This window comes from Heteronotia binoei, chromosome 7, assembly GCF_032191835.1.
Source record: "Heteronotia binoei isolate CCM8104 ecotype False Entrance Well chromosome 7, APGP_CSIRO_Hbin_v1, whole genome shotgun sequence".
Classification (NCBI taxonomy): Eukaryota; Metazoa; Chordata; class Lepidosauria; order Squamata; family Gekkonidae; genus Heteronotia; species Heteronotia binoei.
Window position 1 is genome coordinate 84,914,609 of NC_083229.1, and position 16,095 is coordinate 84,930,703.

The 16,095-nt window shown below is 40.8% G+C and overlaps 1 protein-coding gene across 5 annotated transcripts in view; it reads left to right on the forward strand.

The window, feature by feature from the left end:
- Positions 1-15,145, forward strand: part of LOC132574744 (A-kinase anchor protein 7-like) — a 68,239-nt gene extending 53,094 nt beyond the window's left edge. For all 5 annotated transcript variants that reach the window (XR_009555647.1, XR_009555646.1, XM_060242978.1 and 2 more), the window contains one exon: positions 13,603-15,145. Coding sequence is in view for 3 of the 5 variants with exons in the window: in XM_060242978.1 (XP_060098961.1) it covers positions 13,603-13,890 (288 nt within the window). In the remaining 2 variants the exon portion in view is untranslated. The remainder of the gene's footprint in view (positions 1-13,602) is intronic.
- The last annotated feature ends 950 nt before the right edge of the window (positions 15,146-16,095 follow it).

Consider the following 16,095-nt stretch of genomic DNA (forward strand, 5'->3'; position numbering starts at 1 on the left):
AAGGTCCCTTCCAACTCTATGATTCTATAATCCTATGATTTAGGATTCTCTGTCCTAAAGAATCTGACTTCTGAGGCCAGGAAAAACCCTAAGCAATTAAGCTATTAGGATGGCTAAGATGGGATCCTTCTTCCCCTTTTCTTGTTCATCTATTCAGGATGCTTATTAAAATCTTACATGTATGTCTCTGTGTTGGCTAGCATATACATATATACGCAAAACTGTCATTCTCATTATTTCAACTTCAGACTCCCACATATTACCGTCTTGCCAGTGATTTCATTCTGTTTGCATAGCTTGAACTGGTTTATTTGCAAAAGCCATGTCCTTCAGTTACCTGTGGTCTCCTTGTTCAGGGAGATAAGCCAGTATGTATATTGTTTCTTGCCAGTGAAATTTCATCATAAGAAAGGAAAATTTCTCTTGTATCTTTTACGTCTACTTTTAGAGAAAACGGCTGTTCTTTGATTCAGGTCTCCCCTGAATTTCAAGGCATTAAGTGATGCTCTATACCTGAAGAAGTGCTACTTGACAAGCATGCTTGGAATGGTTGTGCTCATCACTATTTGAGATGGCCTTTCCTTTTGTAGTCTGCGTATACAATATTTATAGTGGCCTGGGCTGATACAATTTATTCTGTGTCAGCAAGAAGTACCTGACAATTCTCAGGCAGTGGCTATGTGAAAACTGAATTGGTTTGACAGAGAGGTTGTGTTGCTGAGTCAAAGTGCCTGTTGCATTAAAAAAAATAAGATAATGACAATGCACGGAACAAGGGAAATAAAAGGAAATATTTGGGGCTCTTTATAAGAGCTTTGCAGATTAGATGAAAGTTGTTATCTAGAGGATTCATAATATGTTAGTAGCTATTCTGATGCCATCTACTGGTTGTACTTTTTAATGTTATAAATTGCAGGAATATTTTTGAACATCTTTTAAAGTATTTCTTATTTAAATTCAGTTCATGTTTTGTGATCTTTGAAGCTGAAGTTTCGTCTCCCCTTGTTTTCTGTGTATTTTAGAAAATATTCAGTACTAACAGCAATCAAGAAGTGTAATAGTTCAAGGACTCCGTTGTCATCTAAAAAGATTAAGGACCCAATTGCCATCTAAAAAAGATTAAATTTTGATCCTCTCTAAATTAAGCACTTTTGCAAGCACTAACCTTGAAACGCTGAAATAATGAAGGATCATAGAAGGCAAGCAGTAATGAAGGACCATAGTAGGCAAACAGAGTGTGGAATCTGAGTATTTAGAGCCATTGTGCATTGGTATGTAGGTAGGCTTGGCAGATGGTTTTTTGAATTTGGGTTATTTCACCATTCCCTTTTCCTTATTAGCAATGCAAAGATAAAGAAATATCAGACAGATGTGAGTCTTTGGACTCAATGGTAGGCTTGGTATTTGGTCATCCAAGATGCTACTGCTGTATAATATAAGTCACACTACACTTTCCTGGAAGCAAGCCCCGTTGAATAATATGGGACTCAATTCTGTCACTGGACCACATTATGGATGTGTTGAATATCTTGAAAATGATGATAAACATTTGATGATATATTGTGGCTTAATTTGAACCAAGCCCTAACCTGGAAAACTCGGGCTAGTCTGATCTTGTCCCGTCTGAGAAGCTAAGCAGGGTTGGCCCTGGCTAGCATTTGATTGGAAGAGGAATACCAGAGTTGTGACATGGAGGCAGGCAATGACAAACCACCTTTGAATGTCTCTTGCTTGTAAACCCTACAGGGTTGCCTGAAGTTGTCTGGAACTTGACGGCAAAAACCAACAACAATATGAACTAAACTTTGGAAATGTAGATTCAAATCCTAAATCAGTCGGGAGCTTTAACTGATGACTGTTTCATCTTTTCTTTTTCACTTCATACCTTAAAGGAAGTTATTCAATGGTAGTGCTCTTAATTCAACCTTTATTCTAAAACAAGAACGTGCAAAATTATAAACTCAATAGGTGTTTCATTGGCTAGCAGTATCTGTTGCAGAGACAAAGATTCGTAAATGTAAATAATCCAAAATCAGCTTGAACACAGGCATATTAAACCAGTGTTTAGTTGCATGCATAATCACACACACACACCACTCTCTCTCTCTCAAAAAAAAAATGGGATTAGTTTGTCTTAATCTAAGAACAGTATAGTAATCCCTTCTAGTAATTCAGCTTCTGGGAATATGGCTGAATTCATCCATGTTGCTTGTCACACAAACCAGTTACAAATAAATTAACCCCAAATTCCAACATGCACGTGGATCTAAAAAATAAATGCACCAGAACTGTGAATTTACCTCTTTCACATGTTGTTTTCTTTCATAACTACATACTCCCTTATAAAGTGTTGAGATGGGATATTTTTCAGAGCATTTTAGTTGCATAGTAATCTATTTGTGTCACAATAAAGTGATGTATTGCCCTTAAATCCTATTGGAATGTTGCCATTTAGAGTCTGCAATCCCAGTTAAGGCCAAATCTTTATGTATTCAAAATAGAGTTCTATGCTCTATATTCAGAGATACTCTAGACCCTGTTGTATCTGGGACCAAAATTAAGGGGCCAGAGTTATTGTGAGAGATCTGCAATGCAATTATATGAGGCAGAAGCATGAAAAGTGAGACGGTATTAAGCTTTGCAATTCTAAAATGACACAAGATCACTGAACAAGGCTAGATCATGATGACTGAATGACAGTGTTTTCTCGTATTAGTATGTGTTGGACGGAGATACATTTCATAAAGTGTGTTTGACATTTCATTTTACATATATTAGCAGCTGTAATAATTATTCTTCAAATTTTCCACTGATGCTAAGCAGCTATCCAAAGGGCAAAATTTCTTCTGATATTTATTTCTTCCTTTCTTTCTGGTCATTGAAATAAATTCATTTCATGTTAGAACACTGAGCTGCTTCACCTCAGTGTATCTTTTATGTCTGGGTAAAAGCTACTACTGTAAGGTGTCGACACCCAAAATGTAGGTTCATTATTCGGTGTGACAGTAGCAAATAAAAATGAAATAAATGAAACTGAAGAAAAGTCAGCTAAAATAACAGAAAACCTTGTTAAGGATGTTCCAATACATTGCTGAGGCTTCATAGAACATTTAATCTAATTGCGGCATGGGTGGGTGGAGGTTTATATGGTAAAATGATTGATCACATGTTTTTCTGAACTGCCTGTAGGTTTGAAAGGGGTGATTTGCAGGTGCAGGTATGTAGAAAGAATGACTTTTGCATGAAGTTTCAGAAGATTTTAGCAGTGTGGGCTAACATTTATTCATGGAGGTCCTTTGTTATGTACAGTATGATCAACGACAGATACTTGCCTTCTGAAATATCAGTAAATGTTTACTTAAAGTTATGATTTATTTATTCAGGAGATTTATAGCCATCTTCTCCAGAGATTTGCTCAAGGTGCAAAGAAAAACAAACGATAAAATAATAAAAGCATAAATGATAGAGCACTCATGAAATTGTTAGACTTCCATGGAGGGGCATAAAACAGCCCCAAAGTGCTGGCCACAAAGCAACTGGCTAAAAAGGGATAACATTACATTTCAATTTAGTGTTGCCAGGTCAGGAAATATGTGGGGACTTTGGGAGTGGAGCCAGGAGCAAGGTTGTGACAAGCATGATTAAACTCATTCAAAGGAAGTGCTGGACATCACATTTAAAGGGACCATATTCCTTTAAAATGCCTTTGTTTAATTGGAAATAATGGCACATAGGGGACCCTTCTATTGGGGCTCATAGAATTGGACCCCCTGGTCCAATCTTTTTGAAACTTGGCAGGTGTTTTGAGGAGAGGCACCAGATGCTGTGCTGAGAATTTGATGCTTTTACCTAAAACAACAGCCCCCCCCATGCCCCAGATACCCACAGATTGATTCTGTGGGTATTATACCCTATAAGGACCAGTTTCCATAGGTTATAATGGAGGACCCAGTGGACATTTAACCCCACCCCTGCTTTCTGATAACCTGGAAGTGGGGGAGGGCTTCCAAACCAGGGGATTCCCCCATCCAACTGGGTAGTGGCAACCCTATTTCAATTAAAAGGCTGGGTAGAAATATTTGGGCCCTGGTGGCTACATGATAATAGGGTAAAAGTAAAGTGTTACCACTGAGAAAGTGCTGTCTCTGGTTGCCTTTTTCCTCACCTCCGAAGCTGGGGCACAGACAGCAGGGCTGCTTCTTAACTAGTGGGATGGATTGGAGACCTCACATGAATATTATCAGACTTATCAGAAGTGTCTCAGCTGCAGTAGGAGAAGGTGCTTGGATCTAGAACAGAGCTGCTGGTAAGGTGAGTGAGACAATTTGCTTTTCTAAAACTGCTGGGGAGCATTACTAGGGTTGCTGTGGGAAGTAACTGTGTGTGTGCTTGGTACCTGCTGGAGAGGGGTTTCTGATTGCTTTTGTGTGTCTTTTGTGCAGCTGTTGCTGAGTGAGGAGAGCTTGTTTACCTGGGTGTAATTGGTAGCCCCACCCTCTGCTGTTGCTCTGGCTGTTGAGTCAGAGGTGGGTGGGGGCTTGAGCCTTTAATTTGAAGGCTCATCCTTGCCAGAGGCGCGAGCCGAAGGGCTCTTGGCCTGTGGCTCTTAGACTGGGGGTTCTGTAGATAGGTGGGTAGTTACCCACAAATAGTTTCAAGTGGCAGTTGGTAGTGGGATTTAAAGATAAGTGATAAAGAAAATTTTGAAATGGATTGCAGCAGTATGGCTGCTGAGGGAGCAGAGGCAGTGACGTGTAAAGACTGTGGGATGTTTGTATTTTTACCTGAGAGTAGCACGAATTACACTTTCAGCAAGTGTAAGTTAGTGGCCCTACTGGAGGAGAAGATACAGGGAATGGAGGCACGATTGTCCACACTGCAGTGTATAAAGGCAGGTGAGGATTTTCTTGACAAAATGCATGAGGCGCTCTTGAAAGGACAAGAGGAGGGAGAGGAAATGGTATCTCAGCAATTAGAAGAGAACCCAACACAGGAGGAGGGTTCCTGGAAAAATGTATCCCGAAGGAGAAAGAAAATTAGGAGATGATCTGAGCCCCTGCTGCTCAGCAATAGGTTCCAGGATCTCCCCACAGTAACTGATTTTGAACCATTGGAACAAGGCTGACTTCCCCAGCCTCCACGAAGCTTGAACAAAGTTTCTCAGGATCCTGTGGATAAAAAGCCTGGAACATCTGCTCCCCAATATAAGAAGAGGAAGGTGGTGATGATTGGAGACTCCTTGCTCAGAGGGGTGGAGCTCAAAGTGTGCCAACCAGATTTGTCATCCTGAGAGGTCTGCTGTCTGCCAGGAGTACACATCCAGCATGTGACAGAAAAGATTGGAAGACTTATCAAGCCAATGGATTACTAGCCTTTCTTGCTGATCCACGTGGGAACAAATCATACTGCCCATCATAGCCCTGAACGTATTACAAAAGACTATGTAGCTCTGGGTCAGAAGGTGAAGGATCTGGGCATACAGGTTGTGTTCTCATCAGTGCTTTCTGTTGAAGGCCGTGGCTTAGAACGAGAAAGAAGAATACGTCAAATAAATGACTGGCTACTTCGATGGTGTCATCAGGAAAGAATTGGATTTCTGGACCATAGCTTACACTTTCGAGATGGTGGTCTTCTATCGGGAGATGGTTTGCACCTTACGGCAGTAGGGAAAAGGGTGTTTGGTAACAGCCTTGCTAACCTAATAAGGGAGGCTTTAAATTAAATTGTATGGGGGAGCAAAACAATAATTCAAAGCCTCGTAAGATGCCAGAAACTGAGGATAAGAACATTAAAGATTTGCAGAGAGTGGCGCATACGCTAGGTAATGTTAACTTGCAGGCTTGTACGGAAACCAAACCCTCAGGATGCATAAAACGTGGATTCCTATGTCTTTACAACAATACACAGAGTATGGGAAACAAACAGGAGGAACTGGAAGTCCTAATAAAGGAAGGAGACTATGACATAATAGGCCTTACTGAAACGTGGTGGGATGACACTCACAACTGGAATATTAGGATTCAGGGGTACAACTTATTTAAAAGGGACAGGCAAATGAGAAAGGGTGGAGGCGTAGCAGTATATGTGAAGGAGGGGTATGTGAAAGGGTATCCTTTCGCGCCAAGGAACCATCCCTGAGCAGGGGGAGAGGGGGGGTTTTGGTAGTTGGTGATTCGATCCTTAGGCAAGTAGACAGCTGGGTGGCGAAACCGCGTACTGACCGTATGGTGACTTGCCTGCCTGGTGCGAAGGTAGCGGACATTACGCGTGTAGTAGATAGACTGATAGACAGTGCTGGGGAGGAGCCTGTGGTCGTGGTGCATGTTGGCACCAACGATGTGGGGAAATGCAGTCGTGAGGTCCTGGAGGAAAAATTTAGGCTGCTAGGCGGGAGACTTAAGGCCAGGACCTCCAAGGTAGCCTTCTCAGAAGTGCTACCTGTTCCACGTGCAGGGCAGGAGAGACAGGCACAAATTAGAAGTCTCAATGTGTGGATGAGACGATGGTGTAAGGAGGAAGGGTTTAAGTTTGTTAGGCACTGGGATGCTTTCTGGAACAAGCGGGAGCTGTACAAAAGAGACGGTCTCCACTTGTCCCCGGATGGAACCAGGCTGCTGGCGCTTAAAATCAAAAAGGTGGCAGAGCAGTTTTTAAACTAAATCTTGGGGGAAAGCCGACAGGAGATGAAATGTCTCTGGTTCGGGAGGACTCGTCTCAAAGAGATGAAGGGTTAGCTGCTATTTTTCTACCGGGTAACGGACCAGAGTTGTCCACTGTGAAGGTGAAAAACAATATGGACTGTCTGCCAGAGTCTCGAGGCGGCAGGAGGAAGGTGGCGGGCCTAGCTCACCTGGGAAATTATAGATGTTTGTATGCAAATGCTAGAAGTGTTCGAAGTAAAATTGGTGAATTGGAATGTTTAGTGTTGGGAGAAAACATAGACATTGTGCGAATTTCAGAAACTTGGTGGAATGAGGAGAATCAGTGGGACACGGTGATTCCTGGATATAAGCTATATCGGAAGGATAGGGAGGGAAGGGTTGGAGGTGGGGTGGCTCTGTATGTCAGAGAGGATATACGGTCCAGTAAGACTGAGATCAGAGAATTAGATTCACTTTTAGAAATGCTTTGGGTTGAAATAGAGGGCCCAAAAGGAAATTTAACTCCTTTAAGCGGTGGAAAACCAGTCCAAGTGAGATAAGTAAAAGGGAACACAGGCTGTGGCAAATCAAATGCAAGACTGTGATCAGGCAGGCAAAAAGGGACTATGAGGAGCATATTGCAAAAAACATAAAGACCAACAATAAAACTTTCTTCAAATATATTAGAAGTAGGAAACCAGCCAGGGAGGCAGTGGGGCCCTTGGATGACCATGGGGTAAAAGGATTACTGAAGGAGGATAGGGAAATGGCTGAGAAGCTAAATGAATTTTTTGCCTCCGTCTTCACTGTGGAAGATGAGAACTTTTTGCCCGCCCCAGAACCACTAATTTTGGAAGGGGTATTGAAAGACCTGAGTCAGATTGAGGTGACAAAAGAGGAGGTCCTACAACTGATAGACAAATTAAAAACTAATAAGTCACCGGGTCCGGATGGCATACATCCGAGAGTTCTGAAAGAACTCAAAGTTGAACTTGTGGATCTTCTAACAAAAATATGTAATCTTTCATTGAAATCTGCCTCCGTTCCTGAGGACTGGAAGGTAGCAAATGTCACCCCCATCTTTAAAAAAGGTTCCAGAGGAGACCCGGGAAATTACAGGCCAGTCAGTCTGACTTCAATACCGGGAAAGTTGGTAGAAACCATTATCAAGGACAGAATGAGTAGGCACATTGATGAACACGGGTTATTGAGGAAGACTCAGCATGGGTTCTGCAAGGGAAGATCTTGCCTCACTAACCTGTTACATTTCTTTGAGGGGGTGAACAAACATGTGGACAAAGGAGACCCGATAGATGTTGTTTACCTTGACTTCCAGAAAGTTTTTGATAAAGTTCCTCATCAAAGGCTCCTTAGAAAGCTTGAGAGTCATGGAGTAAAAGGACAGGTCCTCTTGTGGATCAAAAACTGGCTGAGTAATAGGAAGCAGAGAGTGAGTATAAATGGGCAGTCTTCGCAGTGGAGGACGGTAAGCAGTGGGGTGCGGCAGGGCTCGGTACTGGGTCCCATGCTCTTTAACTTGTTCATAAATGATTTAGAGTTGGGAGTGAGCAGTGAAGTGGCCAAGTTTGCGGATGACACTAAATTGTTCAGGGTGGTGAGAACCAGAGAGGATTGTGAGGAACTCCAAAGGGATCTGTTGAGGCTGGGTGAGTGGGCGTCAACGTGGCAGATGCGGTTCAATGTGGCCAAGTGCAAAGTAATGCACATTGGGGCCAAGAATCCCAGCTACAAATACAAGTTGATGGGGTGTGAACTGGCAGAGACTGACCAAGAGAGAGATCTTGGGGTCATGGTAGATAACTCACTGAAAATGTCAAGACAATGTGCGTTTGCAATAAAAAAGGCCAACACCATGCTGGGAATTATTAGGAAGGGAATTGAAAACAAATCAGCCAGTATCATAATGCCCCTGTATAAATCGATGGTGCGGTCTCATTTGGAGTACTGTGTGCAGTTCTGGTCACCGCACCTCAAAAAGGATATTATAGCATTGGAGAAAGTCCAGAGAAGGGCAACTAGAATGATTAAAGGGCTGGAGCACTTTCCCTATGAAGAAAGGTTGAAACGCTTGGGACTCTTTAGCTTGGAGAAACGTCGACTGCGGGGTGACATGATAGAGGTTTACAAGATAATGCATGGGATGGAGAAAGTAGAGAAAGAAGTACTTTTCTCCCTTTCTCACAATACAAGAACTCGTGGGCATTCGATGAAATTGCTGAGCAGACAGGTTAAAATGGATAAAAGGAAGTTCTTCTTCACCCAAAGGGTGATTAACATGTGGAATTCACTGCCACAGGAGGTGGTGGCTGCCACAAGTATAGCCACCTTCAAGAAGGATTTAGATAAAAATATGGAGCAGAGGTCCATCAGTGGCTATTAGCCACAGTGTATGTGTGTATATAAAATTTTTTGCCACTGTGTGACACAGAGTGTTGGACTTGATGGGCCGTTGGCCTGATCCAACATGGCTTCTCTTATGTTCTTATGGTATATACTTGTGAGGAAATATGTGAATTGGAGCATGGCAGCTCAATTGAGAGTCTATGGGTAAAAATAAAAGGAGTAAGGAACAACAGTGATATTATTGTGGGAGTCTGCTGTAGACCACTAAGTCAGGCAGAGGACTTGGATGATCTACAGCAGATTGCAAAGTTCTCCAAGAGAAGGGATACAGTGATCATGGGAGATTTCAATTACCTGGACATCTGTTGGAAGTCCAACTCTGCCAAAAATGAAAAGTCAAATAGATTCCTGACTTGTCTTGCTGACAACTTTCTTTTCCAGAAAGTGAAGAAGGAAACAAGGGGATCTGCTATCTTGGATTTGATCCTTACCAACAAGAAAGAATTGATTGAAGAAGTGGAAATAGGGGGTATCCTGGGCAGAAGTGACCATGCGATTTTGGAATTTACAGTCTTAGGGAAGGGAAAAGCTATATATAGTCAGATTTATAAGTTGGACTTCAGAAAGACAAACTTTGATAAACTTAGAACTATGCTCGGTAAATTCCCATGGTCAGAAATACTTAGGAGGGTGGGAGTTTCTTAAAAGTGAAATATTGAAAGCGCAATCACAGATGATTCCTATGAAAAGAAAAAATGGAAAAAGCCTAAAGAAGCCAAAGTAGCTCCATAAACAGCTCTCTAAAGACTTGAGAAATAAAAAAGTCTCCTTTAGGCATTGGAAGGAGGGCCTTATAACAAGGATGAATATAAACAAATCACCAGTGCTTGTAGAGAAAAAGTTAGGAAAGCTAAAGCTCAGTATGAGCTTAGGCTGGCCAAAGATGCTAAAAACAACAAAAAAGGGTTCTTTTCTTATGTTTAGAGTAAGAAAAAGAGCAAGGACATGGTAGGCCCGTTGCGAGAGCAAGAAAGTGAAATTGTAATAGATAATGAAGAAAGGATTGAACTGCTCAATTCCTACTTTTCCTCAGTCTTCTCTTCTGAGGGGAACGGTGCTCAGCATAGCAAAAACAGAACTTATACGGATGGTATGAAGTTCCAACCTGGGATCAGCATAGGGGTAGTACATAAATACCTAGTTTCTTTAAATGAAACTAAGTCCTCAGGGCCAGATGAATTGCATCCAAGGATTCTAAAAGAGCTTGCGGATGTAATTTCTGAGTTTCTGGCTATTATTTTTTAAAATTCTTGGAGAACAGTAGAGGTACTGGAAGACTGGAGGTGGGCAAATGTTGTCCCCATCTTCAAGAAGGGGAAAAAAGAGGATCCAGGTAACTACCGACCCATCAGCTTGACGTCTATACTTGGAAAAGTTTTAGAACAAATCATCAAACAGTCGGTCCTGGAATATTTAGAAAGAATGGATGTGATTACTAAGAGCTAGCATGGTTTTCTCAAGAACAAGTCATGTCAGACTAACCTGATCTCTTTTTTTGAGAAAGTGACTACCTTGCTGAATCGGGGGAATGCTGTAAACATTGTTTATCTTGATTTCAGTAAGACTTTTGATAAAGTTCCACATACTATCCTTGTTGACAAGTTGGTAAAATGTGGTTTTGATCCTGTTACCGTTAGGTAGATCTGTAACTGGTTGACAGATCGCACCCAAAGAGTGCTTGTGAATGGTTCCTCATCCTCTTGGAGAGGAGTGACAAGTGGAGTGCCTCAGGGATCTGTCCTGGGACCTGTTTTGTTCAACATCTTTATCAATGATTTGGATGAAGGAATAGAGGGAATGCTTATTAAATTTACAGATGATACTAAATTGGGAGGGGTTGCAACACAGAAGAAGACAGAAACAGGATACAGCATGACACTGACAGGCTGGAAAACTAGGCTAAGACCAATAATATGAATTTTAACAGGGATAAATGTAAAGTTCTGCATTTAGGTAGGAAAAATCCAATGCATGGTTATAGAATGGGGGAGACTTGTCCTAGCAGTAGTATGTGCGAAAAGGATTTAGGGGTCTTAGTGGATCTTACGCTGAACATGAGTCAACAGTGTGATGTGGTGACTAAAAAGACACAGCAATTTTGGGCTGTATTAATAGAAGTATAGTGTCCAGATCACGTGATGTGATGGTATCGCTTTACTCTGCTCTGTTAAGACCTCACCTGGAGTATTGTGTTCAGTTTTGTGCACCACATTTTAAGAAGGATATAGACAAGCTGGAACTGGTCCAGAGGAGGGCAATGAAGATGGTGAGGGGTCTGGAGACCAAGTCCTATGAGGAAAGGTTGAGGGACCTGGGGATGTTTATCCTGGAGAGGATGTGGCTGAGAGGTGATAAGATCACCATCTTCAAGTACTTGAATGGCTGTCATATAGAGGATGGTGTGGAATTGTTTTCTGTGGCCCCGGAAGGCAGGACCAGAACCAATGGGTTGAAATTAAATCAAAAAAGTTTCTGGCACAACATTAGGAAGAACTTCCTGACCGTTAGAGTGATTCTTCAGTGGAACAGGCTTTCTTGGGAGGTGGTGGGCTCTCCTTCCTTGGAGGTTTTTAAACAGAGGCTAGATGGTCATCTGACAGCAATGAAGATCCTGTGAATTTAGGGGGATGTGTTTGTGAGTTTCCTGCATTGTGCAGGGTGTTGGACAAGATGACCCTAGAGGTCCCTTCCAACTCTATGATTCTCTGACTTCAAATTCATATACAAACAAGCTTGTTGCTCCTAGAATATGGAATTGACACAGCAAAAAAATTACAAAAGTCTGAAGTTCTGCTACTTAAGTGCCATCAAGTTGCTTCTAACTATGGTGACCTTATGAAATTAGTGACATCCAAAATGTCCTATAATTAACAGCCTTGCTTAGGTCTTGCAAACTGAAGTCTTTGGCTTCCTTGGTTGAGTCAATCATCTCATGTTGGGTCTCATTTCTTGCGACTTTCAACTTTGGCTAGCAGTATTGTCTGTCCCAGTGACTTTTGTCTTCTCATAATGTGTCTGAAGTATAATAGCCTTAGTTTAGTCATTTTAGCTTTTAGGGAGAGTTTTTAGCTGTACCAAATACTAATTATTACTATGAAAAAATGAATCAAAATAATTAAGAATGCAGCTTCTGAAATTATATACTATATGAATTTTGAGTTGAAGGCAGCACTACAAACCTTTCACATAGCATATATTCAATTATTCACTTAAAATGTGAAGTGTGAACATTATACAGGTATTTGGAAATATAATATTGCCACCCTCCAAATGGGGCTTGAAGATTCCCCAGAATTACAACTCATCTCAAGGTTACAGAGATCAGTTTTCTGGGGGAGGAAAGGCTGCTTTCTGTATGGCAATATACCTTGCTGATAGGGTTGCCAAGTCCAATTCAAGAAATATCTGGGAACTTTGGGGGTGGAGCCAGGAGACACTGGGGGAAAGACAGAAACAAGGGTGTGACAAGCATAATTGAACTCAAAGCGAGTTCTGGGCATCACATTTAAAGGGACAGCACACCTTTTAAAATGTCTTCCTTCCATAGGAAATAATGAAGGATAGGGGCACCTTCTTTTGGGGCTCATAGAATGGGACCCCCTGGTCCAATCGTTTTGAAACTTGGGGGGTACTTTAAGGAGAGGCACTAGATACTATACTGAAAATTTGGTGTCTCTAACTAAAAAAACAGCTCCCCCAGAGCCCCCGAAACCTCCAGATCAATTCCCCATTATACCCTATGAGAATCGATCTTCACATAGGGAATAATGAAGAGCTCAGCAGACGTTTCCCTCCCACCTGTTTCTGGCGACTCTGAAGCAAGGGATTGGCCTCTCTACTCATGAGTTGCTGCCAACTTCTTCTAAGTAACAAAGACACACCATCCCAAGAGGAAGCCTTTCAATCAGAGACTGAAGCTTTCGGAAGTGGAAAGGCACATGGTCCTCTGGGGGTGGGACTTCCCCCTGCCAACCAGCTGACTGGGGGCGGGAAGGAGCCTGGAAAAGTGGAAGAACCCTCGTTGGGACCTGGGGATTGGCAAGCCTACTTGCTGAGGACCCTCCACTCCCTAATCCCCGCTCTCCCCAGGCTCAGCCCCGAAATTCTCAGGAAATTCCCAACCCAGAGTTGGTAACCCTACATATAAAAATGCATGTCAGAGAACTGAGTTTGTGCGGCAAAAACCTAGGTAAGGAAATTTCTTTAACATGATGACTATAAGAGGTCCTAAAAAGAAGCAACAGTCCTGATTCTATCAGCTGCCAATGGTATAAAGAAGGCCTGTCTCTGTGCACTCCAGTGCTTTTGATAAAATGTTAAAATGTAGTTCTATGCATTCAACAGTTCCATTCTGTTAGCCTAAGCTCTATAATTCCTTCTTTTTTACATAGTTTTTAAAATTCAAAACAAACATTTGTGTGTTAGATCACAAATATTCCTCCTTATACTATTGCTTCTGTTTCTGCATTTTGCAAATCTTTTTCAAGTTTCTACATTAAGCCATGTCCAGTAATGCTCAATTTTTTTCAATATTTAGGGCTTTAGAAAAATCTCTGCGGATTTATATACAGTGTATGAAGACAGCCTCTTTGGCACAGAAATCTTTGGGCAAATCGATCTGTGTGCTATGTATGAAAAGAAACAGGATTCTGGTTACTATCACTATGAATGTTCAATTAATATATGTCCTGCTAGTTCAGAAAAGCAAGAAGATTTGCAGACGGATGATCTGAAAGAAAATGTGATTGGTGCTTCTCTGAATGATGGTGCATTTGGACATATTGGAAAAACACCCCTCAATCAACAATCGAGTTCAAATGAATGACAAACTACTTCAAAATCTTGATGGTGATTCAGCCATGACAATAAGGGAAGAAACTGATATGCAAAAGATAGAAGACAGAGCCAAGGATGAAAACTGCTGCAGCTTTCCTAGCAGATACCTGAATTTGCACCAGCAAACCCAGAAGAATTAAAGGATGAGGAACAAGAAAAAGCCAAGATGACAGATGGTGACTTTGGCACTGTTGCAGCAAGAGAACAGGCCTCTCAGCAGCTTACACAAAGGTACCAAGTGTGCCAACCTTCCACTACAAGCAGAGGAAAATTGCCCCTGGGAACGCAAAGAAATGTGTAAAGACTGTGCAGCAAGAGAGAGAGCTGCAAGAGAGCAGACTTAATACAGACTTCTATTTGAAAGGAAATAGAAAGTTATTTTTTAAAACAAAAAACAAAGACACCTGAAAACATCAGGTTTATTCCTAATAAAAGGGTACATGTGAAAGCCCTCCTAAAAATAGCTGAATTGTGTGAGGAGGAACAAATGAGTTTCTGTTTCCAGTATAAATACATATGAATTAGAAACATATTAATTTTGTTTTAAAAATTAATTTAAAAAACAGTTTGAATTTGTTTTTTATAATGTGGATATTTAATAGGGAAACAGTTTCAATATTTAGATGGTTTGATTTTTGTATTAAAGAAGGAAGCTTTATTTCAAGATACTTGCTTAAAGGTGTGGTTAAGAGTAAGTGATAGCAAGTTGGAAAAAATTGATTTTGAAATATATTAATTATTAGATTAAAGTTTAGCTCAAGAAACCTTTAAAACAGGAAGAAACATGATGATGAAGAGACTGTATATTAATAAATGCAAGGGATGAAACCATTAAATGTTTGTATTGATAGAATTTGCAATAGATGTGTGAGCCAAATTATTCTGAATTAAACAATTCCACTGAGGTGACTTGGCAAAAACAAGACATAAGATATATTCAGTGGAGCATCCTATAGTACTTTATGCTGCAAGACTAAATACTGAGGATGCAGTAAAATATTTTGACCAGTAGATGGCACAAACGGGGAAATCTGGCTAGACCTGAAGGAAAGGAAGTGATCCAGAATCCACTTGAAAAGTTGGAAATGTATTTTACTTTAGTGCTGATGCTTCAGAAACACAGCAGGTAATTAAAAGAATACATTTGCACGTGTTAAAAATGACATGCTACCCTCAGTTAATCTATCATACATCGTGACTTTCAATGTTGGTGACAATAAATAAAGAAGACCTTGTATCTCAAACTTTCTAACTTGCAGCAAACTCTGTCTGCATCAACTTCTGACTTGTGGAATGTTTTCATATTTGCTGTCAAACCCTGGTACATTGCAGAAGATTCTTGGACAGTTCTGCGATGCACAGCCAGTTCCCACATAGCACTAGCCCAGTTAACTGGCCCATCTCAAACATTTCATTATCTAGCATGGTTCCAAATCTCCAGGAAATACAGTGGCCTCTGTCCAGAAATATAACTGCAAAGGTTGGTGACTTAATTCTCCATTAGTTATCTGTGCAGGATTATCCCTCCATTAGATAGGTGGTTCAAACATATTTGACTGTGTTGGTCGTGTTGACAAGAGCCTAGCAACCCTGGATTCAAATCTCTGCCCCAAATGCCATCATTGCAATGAAAGCTGAAAGCACTGGCTGCTGATGGTCACATTCAAAGCACAATGAAGTACCTTTAAAAAATTTTGCAGCTTCATGTCAAATATATAATGTTAAATCAGATGGAAGAAATAATGTATGTTTTATCAAAAGTATCAAAAAATCTATTACCGATATGTCATTGCAGTTGACACATATCTATTTATAAATTAATTCAGTCCATGTGAAATGCCCCAAATGCCATCATTGCAATGAAAGCTGAAAGCACTGGCTGCTGGTGGTCACATTCAAAGCACAATGAAGTACCTTTAAAAAATTTTGCAGCTTCATGTCAAATATATAATGTTAAATCAGATGGAAGAAATAATGTATGTTTTATCAAAAGTATCAAAAAATCTATTACCGATATGTCATTGCAGTTGACACATATCTATTTATAAATTAATTCAGTCCATGTGTGAGGAATTAGTAAATGTCATGTCCCCAGATATTTTATATAGTGTCTTTACATTTTTTTCAATAGGAGTGCAAAATATCTGTAATGGCAAATAAAAAAAATAGTTTAGATACAACTAAGCTGTAAATT